We start from the raw sequence: 16,255 nt of genomic DNA, 5'->3' as shown, positions 1-16,255 counted from the left end.
AGAGAAGTTAAGTAACTCGCACAAGCTCTCCCAGCAAAGCTCTCACCGGAAGCAACAGAACCATACTAGAATTTGGAAATTTCTTCCACACCTAGAACTGACCTTCATGACTCAACTGTGGTCTCCGGCTCTGACTGGTTACTGAATGCTCAGCTCACCTGGCTTTGAAATTCTTGAGTACTGCTTCAGAGATATCCCCTGATGAGACAAACACTCTGAAAAAGCAAAATAAACATCTAGACAGGGCTACTCAATACACACCTCTGGGCCAGCTCTTATTCCTAACCACTGTGTTCTTGCAGGGCCATTGATCTGAAGTGCGGAACTGTAAAGCCCCTTCCCTGACTACGTGCTTGATTAGCAATCATTATTCTACTGCAACAGGATTGCAAAACAAGCGCTTATATCAGTGCAGTGACTGGAAGTGGAGGCTGATCACGTAACTTTAATTACATTGGGCTTCTTTCTGTCTCCATTTCCAACCTCTCAACCCCTTCCAGAGGGGCTGATAACATCTTCCATCAGGAGCAAGCAGCTTTCTCTGAACAGACAATACTCCAACTGTTAGCAAAATCATGACCGGGGAATTAGGTTGGTGGCACACGTGAGCCATTGGTAAGATGCACCATATCCACAAGTTTGCTGCTACGGCCTGCTCTTTCACCCAGCACCGTGACAGATGTACTGTGCCCGTGCAGGGCTGGCAATAAGCTGGGTCACTGGAGGTTTCCTGCTGCACGGGTATGGAGCCTTTGCATTGAAAGTGAAACCATGTGTTTTTAAAGCCTGTAGTTTGCTGTGAACACAGTTTGAAAAGCTCATGTGTCTAGCAATGTGATCAAGTCTAGCAATGTGATCAAAATGACAATTAACAACTGGCCCAGGGGCTTGGCAGTGAGCCAGATTAACTCTCCTGTGGGCCCAGGGCTATTAGATTTTGTGGGGCCCCTGTATACAAGCCTTTTTCCTGGGAGGGAGTTTGGTGCAGGAAGGGGTGGGGGCAGGAGATTGGGGTGTGGGGTCTGGGAGGGAGTTTGGGAGCCGGAGGGGGATTCTGATCTGGGGCTGGGGGTTGGGGTGGAGGAGGGGGTGCGAGGTGCAGGCTCTGGCCAGGATGTGCTTACCACAGGCGGCTCCTGGCTGGCGGTGCAGCAGCAGGGCTCAGGCAGGCTGCCTGCCATAGCCCCACGCCGCTCCAGGAAGTGACTGGCTCCTAGCACGTCTCTGCAGCCCCTGGAGGGAGGGGGACAGCGGCAAGCGCCACCCCCATAGCTCCGGCCAATGGGAAGCTGTGAGGACGGTGTTGGGGGCACGGGCAGGGGCCGTAGAGACATGCTAGCAGCCAGCCGCTTCCAGGACCGGCGCAGGGCCACGGCAGGCAGCCTGCTTGAGTGCCCCACCGCACTGCAGGACTTTTAGCGGCCCGGAGTTGGAGATCGCTGCCTGTCATTTATTTTTTGTGGGGCCCCCTTGAGCCGGGGCCCTGGGCTGCAGCCCCTAAAAGCCCCTGCCTTAATCCGGCCCTCCGGTGAGAATGCAGTAGAACGAGGTTTAGGAGTGACCCTGGATCTCCATGAGGGAATCATATTCTATGGTCCTGCTTTGAGCAGGGGGTTGGACTAGATGACCTCCTGAGGTCCTTTCCACCCCTAATATTCTATGATTCTATGAAGCACGGGGTCCAGAGCTCTTGTCTCGTGTTAGTTGCCCAACCATTGGCCAAGCACAGTAATGGCAGCTCTGAGGGAGGTTGAGGTAAAGAATGAAGGTGAACTAGAACAATGGGGGTGGGCTCAGCCTGCCTTAGAACTTAAGAACGTGAGAGCAGCCAGCCTGGGTCAGACGAAAGGTCCATCTAGCCCAGTACCCTGTCTTCCGACAGCGGCCAATGCCAGGTGTCTCAGAGGGAATGAACAGAACAGGAATCATCAAGGGATCCATCCCCTGTCATCCACTCCCAGCTTCTGGCAAACGGAGCCTATGGACAGTCAGAGCATGGGGCTGCTAATAGCCATTGATGTACCTATTCTCCAGGAACTTATCTAGTTCTTTTTTGAATTCCATTATAGTTTTGGCCTTGACAACATCCCCCGGCAAAGATTTCCACAGATCGACTGCGCATTATGCGAAGAAGTACTTCCTTTTGTTTGTTTTAAACTTCTGCCTATTAATTTCATTGGGTGACCCCTAGTTCTTGTGTTATGTGAAGGAGTAAATAACATTTCTTTATTCACTTTCTCCACACCAGTCAAGATTTTATATCCCCCCTTAGTCGTCTCTTTTCCAAGCTGAAAAGTCGCAGTCTCATTAATCTCTCCTCATATGGAAGCTGTTTCATACCCCTAATCATTTTTGTTGCCCTTTTCTGTACCTTTTCCAATTCCCATCTATCTTGTTTGAGATGGGGCAACCGTAACTGTATGCAATATTCAAGATGTGGGTGCACCATAGATTTATACAGAGGCATGATGATATTTTCTGTCTTGTTATCTATCCCTTTTCCTAATGGTGCCTAATATTCTGTTTGCTTTTTTGACTGCCGCTGCACATTGAGTGGATGTTTTCAGAGAACTTTCCACAATGACTCCAAGATCTCTTTCCTGAGTGGTAACAGCTAATTCAGACCCTGGCACCACCAAATTCAAGGACAACATTGAATTTCAGTTGCCATTTCATTGCCCAGTCACCTAGTTTTGTGAGATCCCTTTGTAACTCTTTGCAGTCTCATGTTCATTAATAAGCTTTATAGTAAATGAAGTGAATTTCGAAGGGCAGCAATGCGACTCTGGTCAGCTCCGCAGCAAAGAGACTAGAAGGTATTTCTGCCAGCGAACGCCCTCTCCGTCATTATTACTTATTCCACGTCTGGTTTATTGGATCTCATTTCCTGAGGTAGACTCAATTGAATAAGGAGATGGAGAATCTCATTTTGCTCTTGAAGATCAACACATTAGCCAATCAATACTCTTATCTTCTGGGTTCTAACCAAACTCGCTTCTCCCAGCAAGAGTCCCAGAGACAACTGTGACATGAAAAATGTGCAAAACTTGAAGTCCCTTCACTTTTGCATAGGCAGGAGATGTTGGGGTATCCGGGTGCAGGGGCACGCTTCCGGGTCACCTGATCTGACCCAACATTTCTTAGAACAAGCATGTGACAAAGCAGCGATCCCGGCATTCTATTTCTCACCCCAGAAACATAGAGGTAACCAACACAACTTGTGCTATAATCCAGATATCTGCTCTCATATTAGCAGATCCAGTGGCTTTCCCTGAATAGCATATTACCACCTGAGAACCAATTTTCACTGATGTCAAAATAGCCTGGAGAGAGAGAGATGCATGTTCATGGTGCACCCGAACAGGAGCCTTGATTACAGGGTGCTGAACCCATAGAGGGTAGAAGTTGTACGGCTTGGAACAGAACTCTCAGCCCCGACACTTTTAAGCAGTCAAGCAACAGACTGGAATCTGAGGCTTACAGCTTCTCTGTCTCATTACTCATGTCCAGGTTCCTTCTACTCATGAGCTCTCTTGGGCGCCCCATGTCATTGTCTTCCGTTAGAACTGTCCTGTTCCAGGGTGCCCTACACGTGTGTATTTTCAAACCCAAGGGACTTCATTTAGGTTAGGTATGCTATTTCCAACAGAGAGATTCGACTCCAGGCACCAATCGTTTGCACTGTATCTATACAAGCAGCCCTGTTGCAGCCAGACAGGAACTGGAGATTGGTTTTAACTTGTGCTGGTGACACCTGTTTGCATGTACTAGACCAGGGGTCGGAAACCTTTTAGAGGTGGTGAGCCGAGCCTTCATTTATTCACTTTAATTTAAGGTTTCGCGTGCCAGTAATGCATTTTAATGTTTTTTAGAAGGTCTCGCTCTATAAGTCTATATATTATATAACTAAACTATTGTTGTATGTAAACAAGGTTTTCAAAATGTTTAAGAAGCTTCATTTAAAATTAAATTAAGATGCTGATCTTACACTGCTGGCCCGCTCAGCCTGCTGCCGGCCTGGGGTTCCGTTCACCTAGGCCGGCAGCGGGCTGAGAGGGGCCTGCGGCTGGGACCCCAGCTGGCAAGGGGCCGGCAGCCAGAACCCCAGACTGACAGCGGGCTGAGCGGTGCCGGCAGCCAGAACCCCAGACCGGCAGTGGGCTGAGCAGGGGCGGCAGCCGGGACCCCAGACCAGCAGTGGGCTGAGCGGCTCAGCCCGCTGCCGGTCTGGGGTTCCGTCCGCCAGCTCCTGCCACCCAGGGTCCCAGCTGCCGGCCCCGCTCAGCCCGCTGCCAGTCTGGGGTCCTGGCCCTGCCCACATAGAGTAGGTACCTACTTTCTCCCTGGTTCTGGCCCATTCTCTCCCTCTCTCTGCCCTGAGATGAGGGTGGGAGTGCACTGAGAACAGGGCTGGGGGTGAAGGAGCAGGCTGGGGGTTGGGGTGCAGGGTGTGGCCAGGAGCTAGAATGAGGGAGGGGGCTCAGGGTTGGGGCAGGAGGTTTGGGTGTGGAGCGCTTACCTGGGCAGCTCCCATTTGGTGCGAGGGGTGTAGGTGGGAATGTAGGTGTGTGTGTGCAGGAGCTCCCGTTCGGTGCTCAGGGTGGGGGTGGGGGTGCGGATGTGGATGTGGGGGTGCAAGAGTCAGGGCATGGGGTGGCTGGGTATGTGTGGGGGGTGCCGGAGTCAGGGCACGGGGCTGGGGTGTGTGGGGGGTGCAGGGGTGAGGGCAGAGGGCTGGGGGTATGTGAGGAGGGTTCATGGGTCAGGGAAGAGGGCTGGGGGTGTGTGAGGGAGGTGCAGGGGTCAGAGCAGAGGGCTGGGGGTGTGGGCTGGGGTCGTGGGGGTGCTCCCAGCCCCCTGCCCTGCGCGGCTCATGGCAGGGGGCTGGAGGGGATATGCCGATTCCACCCCCTTCCCCAACGTCCCCGGAGCAGAGAGCGCGTTGCGGCTCTGCTTTTTCCTCTTCCCCTCTGCAGCAAGGGCCGTCAGCTGATCGGCGCAGGGAGGGAGAGAAGGAGGGCAGGAACCCTGCACACTGGGGGAAGAGGCGGGGGGAGGGGGAAGCTTGCCTGCCCTGCAAGGAGAGAGCGGTGGATGGAGAAGAGTGGGCCCGGCAGGATTTTTAATTGCACGTTGCTGTCCCCGGCAGACAGCAGCGTGCCATTAAAAATTGGCTCTCGGGCTGTCTTTGGCACATGTGCCATAGGTTGCCAATCCCTGTAATAGACAGCAGCCTCTTAACTGGTCATTGCACACACGGCTGGCATCTTAATTAAGGCCTGAAACACATCCTAGTCTTGACAGCCAGGTCTGAATAGCCTGCTATTGGTACAGCTTGTCAGACACAGATGATCAAGACTTAGGGGTGGCACATGACTGCAAGGGAGAGTGTTCCCGATGTTACAGAAAAAGGCACTACAGGTCACAAGTTCTTCAGCACAACAGAGGCACAGTTTCCATGGGAGAGAAAAACAAGCAAGGTTGGAAATCACTACAGGAAGAGCAAGCTAACTGGTTTTCAGGAGTCTGCTATCTAGGAAAACTCTACAACAAAGAAATCTGATCAACATCAAGATGGCTAAAAATCCAGCTTCTGCAAATCATGTAGGTACTAACATGTCTCTCTCTTTACAGAAAGAAGCAGCCTTTGATTTTTCGTCAATCTTTCACAGAATCCCAGCAGCTAGATATGGTTTTTCTCTCTCAATTTCATTCCACTATTCCTAGTCATGCCTCTGTCTGTCACACCAAGTAGTAATTCTTCTACATCTTGGTGTCTGCTTCCTTCAAAGTTCCCCTCATTAGCCATCACTTAGCCAAACAACACAGATTAAGCACTTTTAACATCACCTCACAGGTCAATCTCTACAGACCTCTTGATTATTTTTAAAAAGAAAAGGAGGACTTGTGGCACCTTAGAGACTAACAAATTTATTAGAGCATAAGCTTTCGTGAGCTACAGCTCACTTCATCGGATGCATGCAGTGGAAAATATAGTGGGGAGATTTTATATACACAGAGAACATGAAACAATGGGTGTTACCATACAGACTGTAACAAGAGTGATCAGGAAAGGTGAGCTATTACCAACAGGAGAGCGGGGTGGAGGTTGGGGGGAGAAAGACACTAAACTGCTGGAAATGGCCCACCTTGATTATCACTACAAAAGGTCCCCCCCCCCCCCCGCTCTCCTGCTGGTAATAGCTCACCTTTCCTGATCACTCTTGTTACAGTCTGTATGGTAACACCCACTGTTTCATGTTCTCTGTGTATATAAAATCTCCCCATTATATTTTCCACTGCATGCATCCGATGAAGTGAGCTGTAGCTCACGAAAGCTTATGCTCTAATAAATTTGTTAGTCTCTAAGGTGCCACAAGTCCTCCTTTTCTTTTTACGGATACAGACTAACACGGCTGCTACTCTGTAACCTTGATTATTTTTGTTGCTCTTCTCTGAATTCCCTCCAGTTTGTCTGAATCTGCCTGGTGATATATCCTGGACTGAATCTAAAATGAATAAGAAACAGCTAAGGAATGCCAAGAGCTTGCTGTTCAACTGTTATTCCTTTATCCCAGACAATGGGTTTCCATTCTCCATTACTCTGAAGACTGCTGACCAGCGGCATCATGCTTAGGACCCATGGTAGATCAGAGGCAGTGAGACCAAAGGATGTCAATTACCGGTCACTGTATCAGATTCACAGCACCACAGTTACAATTCCACCTTACAAGCCATTCCCACCATGTGAAAGGGTTTGCACCAGCAGTCTGGAGAACGAGTGTAAAGGTTCAAAATACCATTGCTGCTTTCTCCACTAGCAGATGTTCACATGAGCTTCCAAACGGTCTCTAGCAGATACAGTGAGTAGGCTTCATTTTAGATGCCTGTATAATTTAACCCACTTGTGACTGAAAGATCAGCCTGATTACAACTTCACCTCTGCATCAGGACACGGCAGTAGATATTTCAAAAGAGAACGCCTGAAATGACAAATATACTTGGAAGAAATAAACAGCGATTCTTTGATAAGTTTTGCTTTTAGCAATCTGTGTTGAATTATATTATTATTATTAGCAGATAGTCTTCCTGACTGAACCTTCAAACAAATACTAGAAGCCTGTAAATGCCCTTGGAGGATGACTGGAAGAGAAGTTCTCAAGCTTTGGGGAGCATGTTCCCACCCCTAGGGATCGGTGAGACTTTCTAGAAGGAGTACATAAAGTACCTGAACCATCCCCATATATTCATGGCTAATTTGTAAGCGAATTTGTCATCAATTATTGTCCAACTTTTTTTTAACAAGCTGCCTTTGGCTTCAGAAAGCTTGAGAACCCCTGGGTTATACTTGCACTAAGAGGTTCTCCTGGAATATTTCTCCTTCCCAACACCAATTGAGAATGATGGGAACCATGTGTTATTTCTTATTTGTTTTCCAACATTAATCATGGTTAGCTGGATAGACACGTTAATAACATTAATGACTGTATACATCAGAAGTTATCCTTGATGAAGGACTCAGAGGCACCATTCCTTAGCTGTGTTTCAGCTGTTTCACACCACTCCACCTGGCACAAAATGGCTGTGTATCTTGCCATGAGAGTATCACCTCAGTGCAGCAGGATCCTCTGGTGACATATAGCTGGTTTAGCAGCCAGCATAGGGGACAGTACCAGAGGAGAGGGGATGTGGTCCTATTTACACTCCTTTCAGACAGCACAATTAGCAACCCCTCCAGGTGTTCTAACTAAGGGGACTGGGCCAACACACAGCTGGTGCAGGATCAGGGGAACACAAAAATGGCTGAAGAAAGCATTTGCATCATAACGAGGTGTAAATCACCTCAAGGACTCTTTTCAGATGACTCTTGTTAGTATTGTAGAGGATTCTTGGTATAATACAGAAAAATACTAGTTCCCAAGGTCAACAGCATGAGCGGAAGGGATCAGAGCGCTTGGTTTGTGACATTTGCTTTGCTATCCGTAGATTATTACCATAAGACAACAAAATGTCTCAACTGAAGAGGTTTTAAAAAGCCCCAGCCCTTTTTGAGCTGGCCTGTCACAGGCACGGATCACACATGGGGCTGCCAAGGCTGTTCTGCATTGCAGGGCTAGTAAAAGCCACAGCAAAGTCGCACTGTGGCCAGTACAAAGGCAAATGCATAGCAAGTGCTGAGGATTCATAGACTCACAGACTTTAAGGTCAGAAGGGACCATCACAATCATCGAGTCCAGGGGTTTTCAAACTGTTTTTCTGGCGACCCAGTTGAAGAAAAGTGTTGATGTCCGTGACCCAATGGAGCTGGGGATGAGGGGTCTGGGGTATGGCAGAGGGTGGGGGTGCAGGGGGCTCTCTGCTGGGGCGCGGGAGGGGGTCAGGGCTCTGGGTGCAGGCTCAGGGCTGGGGCCGGGGATGGGGGTGCGGGCTTACCTCTGGTGGCTCCCGGTCAGCGGCACCCAGCGATGGCGCTAAGGCAGGCTTCCTGCCTGTCCTGGCACCGCGGACTGCGCTGTGCCACAGAAGCAGCCAGCAGTTGGTCTGGCTCCTAGCCCAAGGCACGCAAGCGGCTCCGTGCGGCTCTCACCTGCAGACACCGGCCCCCAGCTCCCATTAGCTGGCCCCATGGCCCCCCAGCCTAGGAACTGGACCTGCTGCTGGCTGCTTCCAGGGTGCAGTGCAGTGTCAGAACAGATAGGGACTAGCCTGCCTTAGCCGGGCACCACCGCCGATGGGCCTTTTAACGGCCTGGTCAGCAGTGCTGACCAGAGCCGCCGTGACTCAGGGCTTTCCATTCTGCCACCCGGTACTGGGTTGCGACCTGCAGTTTGAAAACCACTGGCCTAGTCTGACCTCCTGCACCCTGCAGGCCACAGAACCTCCCCCACCCGCTCCTGAGACAGCATTTGTCAAAATACAGGTGATGAACAATGTCAATTCTAGGCAGATTCCAGACAGTCATTAACCTTCAAATGGTATGGGACATTCGGACAGTGAAATCAATCATCCGTCATGTAACCGGGAGGAATCAGTCTGTGCTAGAACGGGCCCTCCAGAAAGGAGAGCATAAGCAATGGAGGCTGGCACGCTGAGCCATCTCACCCCACTGCCCTCTCTTCAAGGGTGGGTTCCAGTTCTCATGATATCACTGAGCGGACTTGGGCTGCTGCTGCAGGCAGCCTCCCAGTGAAGCCAGAAGCTGCAGTATCAGCCTGCCAAGGGGGAAATCCACTCTGAACAGCTGCCTTCACCACTTCTCTCCTGGGGAAGAACAGGCAATCAGAGCAGCTGCAGGAGCCAGGCAAAGCTCATCCCGTAGGGGCAGAGGAAGGAGAGGGAGCAGCAGATACCATGTCCACAGGATGGGGGTCGGGGGAGATTCCAGCAGAGGAAGGAAGATCTGCTACCACCTCCCCACTCCCCTCTTGTGAAAAATGAGTCAGCTGATCTTTCCTCCTCCTCTCTGTCCCTTCAACACCAGACCTGGGAGAAGGAGAAGAACACACCGGAGAACACCAGGCCTGGGAGAAGGAGAAGAACACACCAGAGAACACCAGGCCTGGGAGAAGGAGAAGAACACACGGGAGCTGGTCCCAAAGCCTGGTGGAGGGGTGAAGAACCACTGAAGCTGCTCTTCTCCCTCCCCGCTCACCCTTCTCCCAAGCCCTGAGGGTGAAAAGCCTCCACAGCTGCAGGAGGAGCAGGACTGCTGGGGGGAAGGGGTAGATGTGGGGCTTGGAGGGGGTGCTGAGTCAATGTAGGTCTGGGGCAGATGTGTGGCAGAGACTCAATTGATGTGGGGCTGAGGGGCAGAGAATTGACAGAGGGCTTGAGGGAACAGAATTAAAAATGGGCAGTTTGGGAGCTTGGAGAACAGCGGGAAGCCCCCTGCACCATCAGGCAGCACTTTGTATAAAGTGGTGTGATCTGATCTCAGGTGGGTCTTTCAGCGAGAGCTCCTGCAGCAGAGGCCAGATCCACGTTATGAATCGGCAAGAGTAGGCAACCCTGCCATTGTCACACCACGCCTGGAGATGAACAAAAACCACGATTTGGGGCCTTGCTCAGGATTTTTTAACTTTTGAAATTGGCAGCACTGGGAATCCACATCCTGGCACCGAGTTTGAGCCAGGCAGATAACAAATTCCTCCTTTGCAATGGAGCCTGCAGCTACCCGGATGGCACAGAAGTCTGATAATGGGACACATCTGGGTCACTAGTTTGAATGTGACCGAGGCCATCACTGATTGCACGCGGCTACCAGCTGAGGATTGGTCAGGAGCATATATGAAATCTATGCATTTATACTGTGTTCATTTGTTACTGTACTGTGTGCACCTAATTGGTGATCTCCATCCAGTGCCCCCAGCCAACAGCAGTACATATGATTACCATGGCAGAATGGTAATTTCTACAGAGAAACCAAAGACTGATCTGCTCTGTCACCTCTAAAAGTGCCCCACCTATCCTAGGATTAAGGCACCTAGTGTGGAAGCTTATGGTGTCACTGACTGCACATGGCTGTGCAGAGATCTTCAGATCCCGGCAGTGACGGTCTTGTGCCTTTAGCAAGCCCTATATTCATTTTAAAAAACAATCATCCATAAATTGCCACAATTAACATAATTCCTTTTTTGAGCACGGCCCTCTAAACTGGAAGTGGGGTGCACATGCCTTCTGGGGCCTGCCAGGTGTTAGGGAGAGAAGCAGGAGCAGCTAAAGAGAAACAATGAAATCCATATCACTAAGCTGCGCAAATAATCTCCAGAAAAGCTAACCTATCTTCCTTTGAATGAACTGGTATCTAATAGGGAAGACAGAGCTGACAAACTACAGACAGTAAATCAACCCATCACTCACAATTCCCCCCGATATTTGACTTGAAACAGCAGACAATTCTATACTCGCAAAGACAATACCCGTACAGAGCTGATTAAGGAGAAAGGTCATACATACAGCAGTTTTGCTCCAGTTACAGCAAGTGGGGGCCTATTCTGCCAGTGCTGAGCCCTCTCAACTCTTAATGCAGTCAGTGGGAGTCAAGGGCACTTGGCACCCCTCAGGATGAAGCTGACAATTTAGATTTCTTTAACTCCGAATTTCTGCCCATCCTTCTGTACGTTTGGGGCTCGAGCCTGTGCCATTGCAGTCAAACAGTAAAACTCTCATGGCCTTTAATGATGCAGAATTGGCAGGCGAAATACACCAACAATTGCCATGCTTGATCATTCAAACAAGTGTGGTATTGTGTCATTGTGGTATTTCCCCCCTCATTTTACATACCTAAGATACACAACTCCTCTTGGCAAATTAACCTTCTTCCACCAGGATTTTCAAAAGGTAGTTTAACAAGGTCCTTCTTGTGATCCACTGGTCTATTTTCTGTCACTTTTCTTAAATGATCTGTAACTTTTTAAATTACTCTTTCCAGTCAAGCTGACTCCCTTACATTTTTCACCTACTGATTATACTCTGGCACATGATCATTAATTACTTCATTGAGGGGGCGGGGAGTAAAGAAGTATCCTTGCCTCCTTTCCAGGGCTTGACAAATCCACTTGCCAGTGGGATGCTCTCCCAGGTAAATGAACAGGCCTCCAATACCAATTTCTGTACAATTTACTGGCTACTTTCATCCTGAAAAAGCCCGAGGGGCTGGTTCTGATCTCATACCAGAGAAACTCAAAAGTCCATTGAAGGCAAGGAAGTAACACTAGTATAAAATCTGAATCAAGCCCTATTTTTCTAGCCCTTATGGTTGTGAAGGTAACACACTGAATGTGCCCCGATGCAGGACGTCCCAGTCAGCAGCACAGAATCTCCAGTGTCTCCGCCCTTGCCCCATGGTTTCCCAATGTGAAGCAACGTGAAGCTGACAAAAATCTGGTCACGATTCACTGTTGCTATTCAGAACCTGTAGGAAGCAGTAAAACTAAGACACATCAGGTCAATTTCCAGTTGTTGCTTAGGAAGTTATGAGGAGCAGCAGCAACAGGCATTGGCGCTATTGGCCCTAGACTTCACTGGTGCTTTCCCTCCCTCCTACTCATCATTTGTTTCAGCCTTTGCGTGTTTGCTGTAGTCCTGGCTATTTTGTGTAAATCAAAGTGGTGGCAAATATTAAAGTAAGCTTTCTGTGCGGCTAGAGGGCTCAGAGTGGTTTTGAAACCAGAGATCCAATACTCTCTTACAGATATTAAAACCCATTCTACACAGTATGACAATTCAGAATGATTAGCAGCCTTGTTCAGGAAAGACCAGGACTAGAAGAGCAGAGGATGATGGAGGTCAGGCTTAAGGTGAATTTTCAGATCTCTGTGTGGGCTTTGTCAGGGTCTAGAAGGGTGCTACCTGATTTCCAGCAGGCAGGGAATTAACTAGCTGTTCTGATCTCACACTAATGTACACTGTGGAGTAAAACAGGAAGGCTGGAGACTGAGGGCCCAAGTCAGACACCAGTGAATTCAGGAAGCTCTGTAAAAATAGCCACCCAGTAACTAGAGGAGAGTGATGCCTTGGAGGAACTAGAGCTCCATATGCAGTGGCTAGAGGGCTGAGTTGTAGCCCAAGTTGGGACTTTTGCTATTTGATTGTGGTTGGTTTGTTAGAACTTGCGCACGTCAAGGCTGGGTTGACACGGGGGTGTTGGTTTGGAAATTATTTCCACTGTGGCCAGCACCACCGGCGGGAGTCCTAGTGCGCTTGTCTGCGTTTAACAACATCTCCACCTGCGCAGAGCAGGACATTACCACCACGGATGACCGGGGAAGTCCTGCCTACACCAGCTCCCCCACAGCGGGTACTAATGATGCAGCTGCACACTGGGGAAATCTGGAAAAGACCAACCCAGCCCCAATGTAAACAACATCTAGATATGGAGAAAAAACGGCTTGGGGATGGTGAGGGGCAGCGATGGGTGGGCGAAGCTGACCCACCAGACTCTGTGCTGTAGCCCAGCTGGGCCTGCAGACGGCACTGGGAGGGGGCAGGGCCCCAGGGACCCCGAGCAGGGCGGGGACAGGGCCCCAGGGACCCCGGGCAGGGCGGCGCAGGCCGGGGGCCAGCGGCCCGGGATGCCGGGGGAGACGAGGCCCCGGCCCGGCCGCTCTCACCTTCTTGACGGACAGGGAGATGTTCTCCAGGATCCGGTCCTTCACCTCCCCGGGCTCCATGGCGCTGCCCCCGGCGGCCGCTCGCTTCCTCCCGCGCCGGCCCGGCGGCCTCAGCCGATTGCCGCCGCCCGCCCGCCAGGCGCCCGGGGGCTCCGTCCTGCCGACTCGGGGGCCCTGCCCCGCTCCCCGCCCGGCCCTCCGCTGCGCCCCGGCCGCGCCGCCCTGTGCGGGGAGCCCGGCCGGCGCAGGGGAGGCGGCGCAGCGCCGCGGCCGCACTCGTGACAGGGGCGGGCGGGGAGACGCGGCGCGGGAGGCGGCGGCTTTTCCTAGGCAGAGCCGGAGCCGGAGCCGGAGCCAGCCCCCTGCCGGGGAGCGGGGAGCCCCGGGCCTGGCCTCGGCCCCCTGCTGCCCCCGGGCGTCCCGCCGGGACGGGCCCCGCTTCCCTGGCCCCGCGCTTGGCGTTATCCTCCGCCTGGCGCGGCCCGTGCTCTCCCCGGCCACCCGATCGCGCCCCGGGGGGCCCGGGCCGGCTCCTCACACACCCAGCCGCGAAACCCCCTAGGGTCGGGGGGCCTGCCCGCCTTTGCTCGCTAAAGAGAGCGACTCCGGGAGCTCGGCCGTCGGACGGCTGCGGTTTAGTTACGGGGGTCGCAGATGTCCTGATTTCTAGCGCTTCAGCAGGAGGCAGGACTGTGCCCCCCTGCCCTGCAACTGGGGGGCAGAACCAGGCCCCTCGGCTTCCCCGGGGGCTGCCCCCGGGGCCGTGCGACCCGTCCCCGCTGCACCCCGGGCTTGGTGGGGGCCGCTCACCCCAGCCCTGTGTGGTCCAGGGCTTGGTGGGGGGCCGCGTTTTTAGTACCCTAAGGGACAAGTCACTGGGGCTCCGTGAATTTTTGTTTATTGCCCCTGACCTGTTTGTGACTTTTACTAAAAAGAACCGTGAAAAATCTTAGCCTTAACTGTGAGGCATATGTTCTAATCCTTTAATAATTATTGTGCCTCTTCTCTAAAACCTTTCCCATTTATCAACATCCTCCTTGAATTGCGGACACCAGAACGGGACACAATATTCCAGCAGTGGTCGCACCAGTGCCAAATGCAGAGGTAAAATAACTTCTCTACCTCTACTTCGGATTCCCTTGTTTATGTATCCAAGGGTAACCTTAGCCCTTTTGGGCACTGGGAGCTCATGTTCAGCAGATTATCTACCATGATCCCCAACTCTTTCAGAATCACGGCTTCCCAGAGTCCCCCATCCTGTAAGTGTGGCTGACATTCTTGCTCCCTAGATGTATACATTTACATTTAGCTATATTAAAATGCATATTGTTTGCTTGCACCCAGTTTATTATTGTTTTAGTGATCTGTGCTCTTCATTATTTACTATTCCCCCAATTTTTGTGTCAGCTACAAATTTTATTAGTGATGATTTTGTGTTTTCGTCCAGGACATTGAATGTTAAATAGCATAGAGCCAAGAATAGATCCTTGCTGGACTCTTTGAGAAACCCACCTGCTTGCTGATGATTCCCCATTGTCAGTTACATTTTGAGACCTTTCACGTAGTTACCTTTCAATTCATTTAATGTTAATTTTATATCATTCTGGTTTTTTTAAATAAAAATGTCATGCAGTACCAAGGCAAACGCGTTACCAAATTTGTAATCTCATAAAAAAATCAAGTTAGTTTGGCAGGTTCTATTTTCCATAAACCCATGTTGATGGGGCATTAATTAATTACCCTCCTCTAATTCTTTATTAATTGAGTCCCATGTCAGCTGCTACATTATCTTGAGCAGGAGCCATGTTAGACTGATAGGCCTATATGGGTCATCCCATTTATCATTTTTAAATATGGACACAGCATTTGCTTTCATCCAGTCTTCTGGAACTTCCCCCGTGTTCCAAGACTTATTTAAAATCAACAGTAATGGCTCAGTGGGCGCCTCAGTCAGCTCTTTTAAAACTCTTAGATGCAAGTTATCTGGACCTGCAGATTTAAAAATGTTTAACTTTAGTGGTTGCTGTTTAACAACCTCCTGAGATACCAGTGGAATGGAAAGAGTGTTATTGTCATTATATGATAGACTACATAATCCATTTCCTCCCAAAATACAGAACATTACGATTTATTGGACACCTCTGCCTTTTCTGCATTGTTATTGATAAATCTACCATTTCCATCTGGTAATGGACCAACACCATTGCCAGGATTCTTTTTTGTTCCAGTCCACACAAGAGATCCACTTCCTGGACACTACAGTGCTAATAAACAATGGTCACATAAACACCACCCTATACCGGAAACCTACTGACCGCTATTCCTACCTACATGCCTCCAGCTTTCACCCAGACCACACCACACGATCCATCGTCTATAGCCAAGCTCTGCGATACAACCGCATTTGCTCCAACCCCTCAGACAGAGACAAACACCTACAAGATCTCTATCAAGCATTCTTACAACTACAATACCCACCTGTGGCAGTGAAGAAACAGATTGATAGAGCCAGAAGAGTTCCCAGAAGTCACCTACTACAGGACGGGCCTAACAAAGAAAATAACAGAACGCCACTAGCTGTCACCTTCAGCCCCCAACTAAAACCCCTCCAACGCATTATTAAGGATCTACAACCTATCCTGAAGGATGACCCAACACTCTCACAAATCTTGGGAGACAGGCCAGTCCTTGCCTACAGACAGCCCCCCAACCTGAAGCAAATACTCACCAACAACCACATACCACACAACAGAACCACTAACCCAGGAACCTATCCTTGCAACAAAGCCCGTTGCCAACTGTGCCCACATATCTATTCAGGGGACACCATCACAGGGCCTAATAACATCAGCCACACTATCAGAGGCTCGTTCACCTGCACATCCACCAATGTGATATATGCCATCATGTGCCAGCAATGCCCCTCTGCCATGTACATTGGTCAAACTGGACAGTCTCTACGTAAAAGAATAAATGGACACAAATCAGATGTCAAGAATTATAACATTCATAAACCAGTCGGAGAACACTTCAATCTCTCTGGTCACGCAATCACAGACATGAAGGTTGCTATCTTACAACAAAAAAACTTCAAATCCAGACTCCAGCGAGAAACTGCTGAATTGGAATTCATTTGCAAATTG

The 16,255-nt window shown here is 50.3% G+C and overlaps 1 protein-coding gene across 4 annotated transcripts in view; it reads right to left on the bottom strand.

Moving 5' to 3' along the window:
* PLEKHM2 (pleckstrin homology and RUN domain containing M2) overlaps positions 1-13,239 on the bottom strand; it is a 67,574-nt gene extending 54,335 nt beyond the window's left edge. For all 4 annotated transcript variants that reach the window (XM_074975097.1, XM_074975098.1, XM_074975099.1 and 1 more), the window contains exon 1: positions 13,113-13,239. In XM_074975097.1, coding sequence (XP_074831198.1) covers positions 13,113-13,172 — 60 coding nt within the window. In that variant the 5' untranslated portion in view covers positions 13,173-13,239. The remainder of the gene's footprint in view (positions 1-13,112) is intronic.
* Positions 13,240-16,255: the final 3,016 nt, after the last annotated feature.

This window comes from Natator depressus, chromosome 18 (assembly GCF_965152275.1).
Source record: "Natator depressus isolate rNatDep1 chromosome 18, rNatDep2.hap1, whole genome shotgun sequence".
Lineage (NCBI taxonomy): Eukaryota > Metazoa > Chordata > Testudines > Cheloniidae > Natator > Natator depressus.
This window is presented reverse-complemented; position numbering and strand designations above follow the sequence as displayed.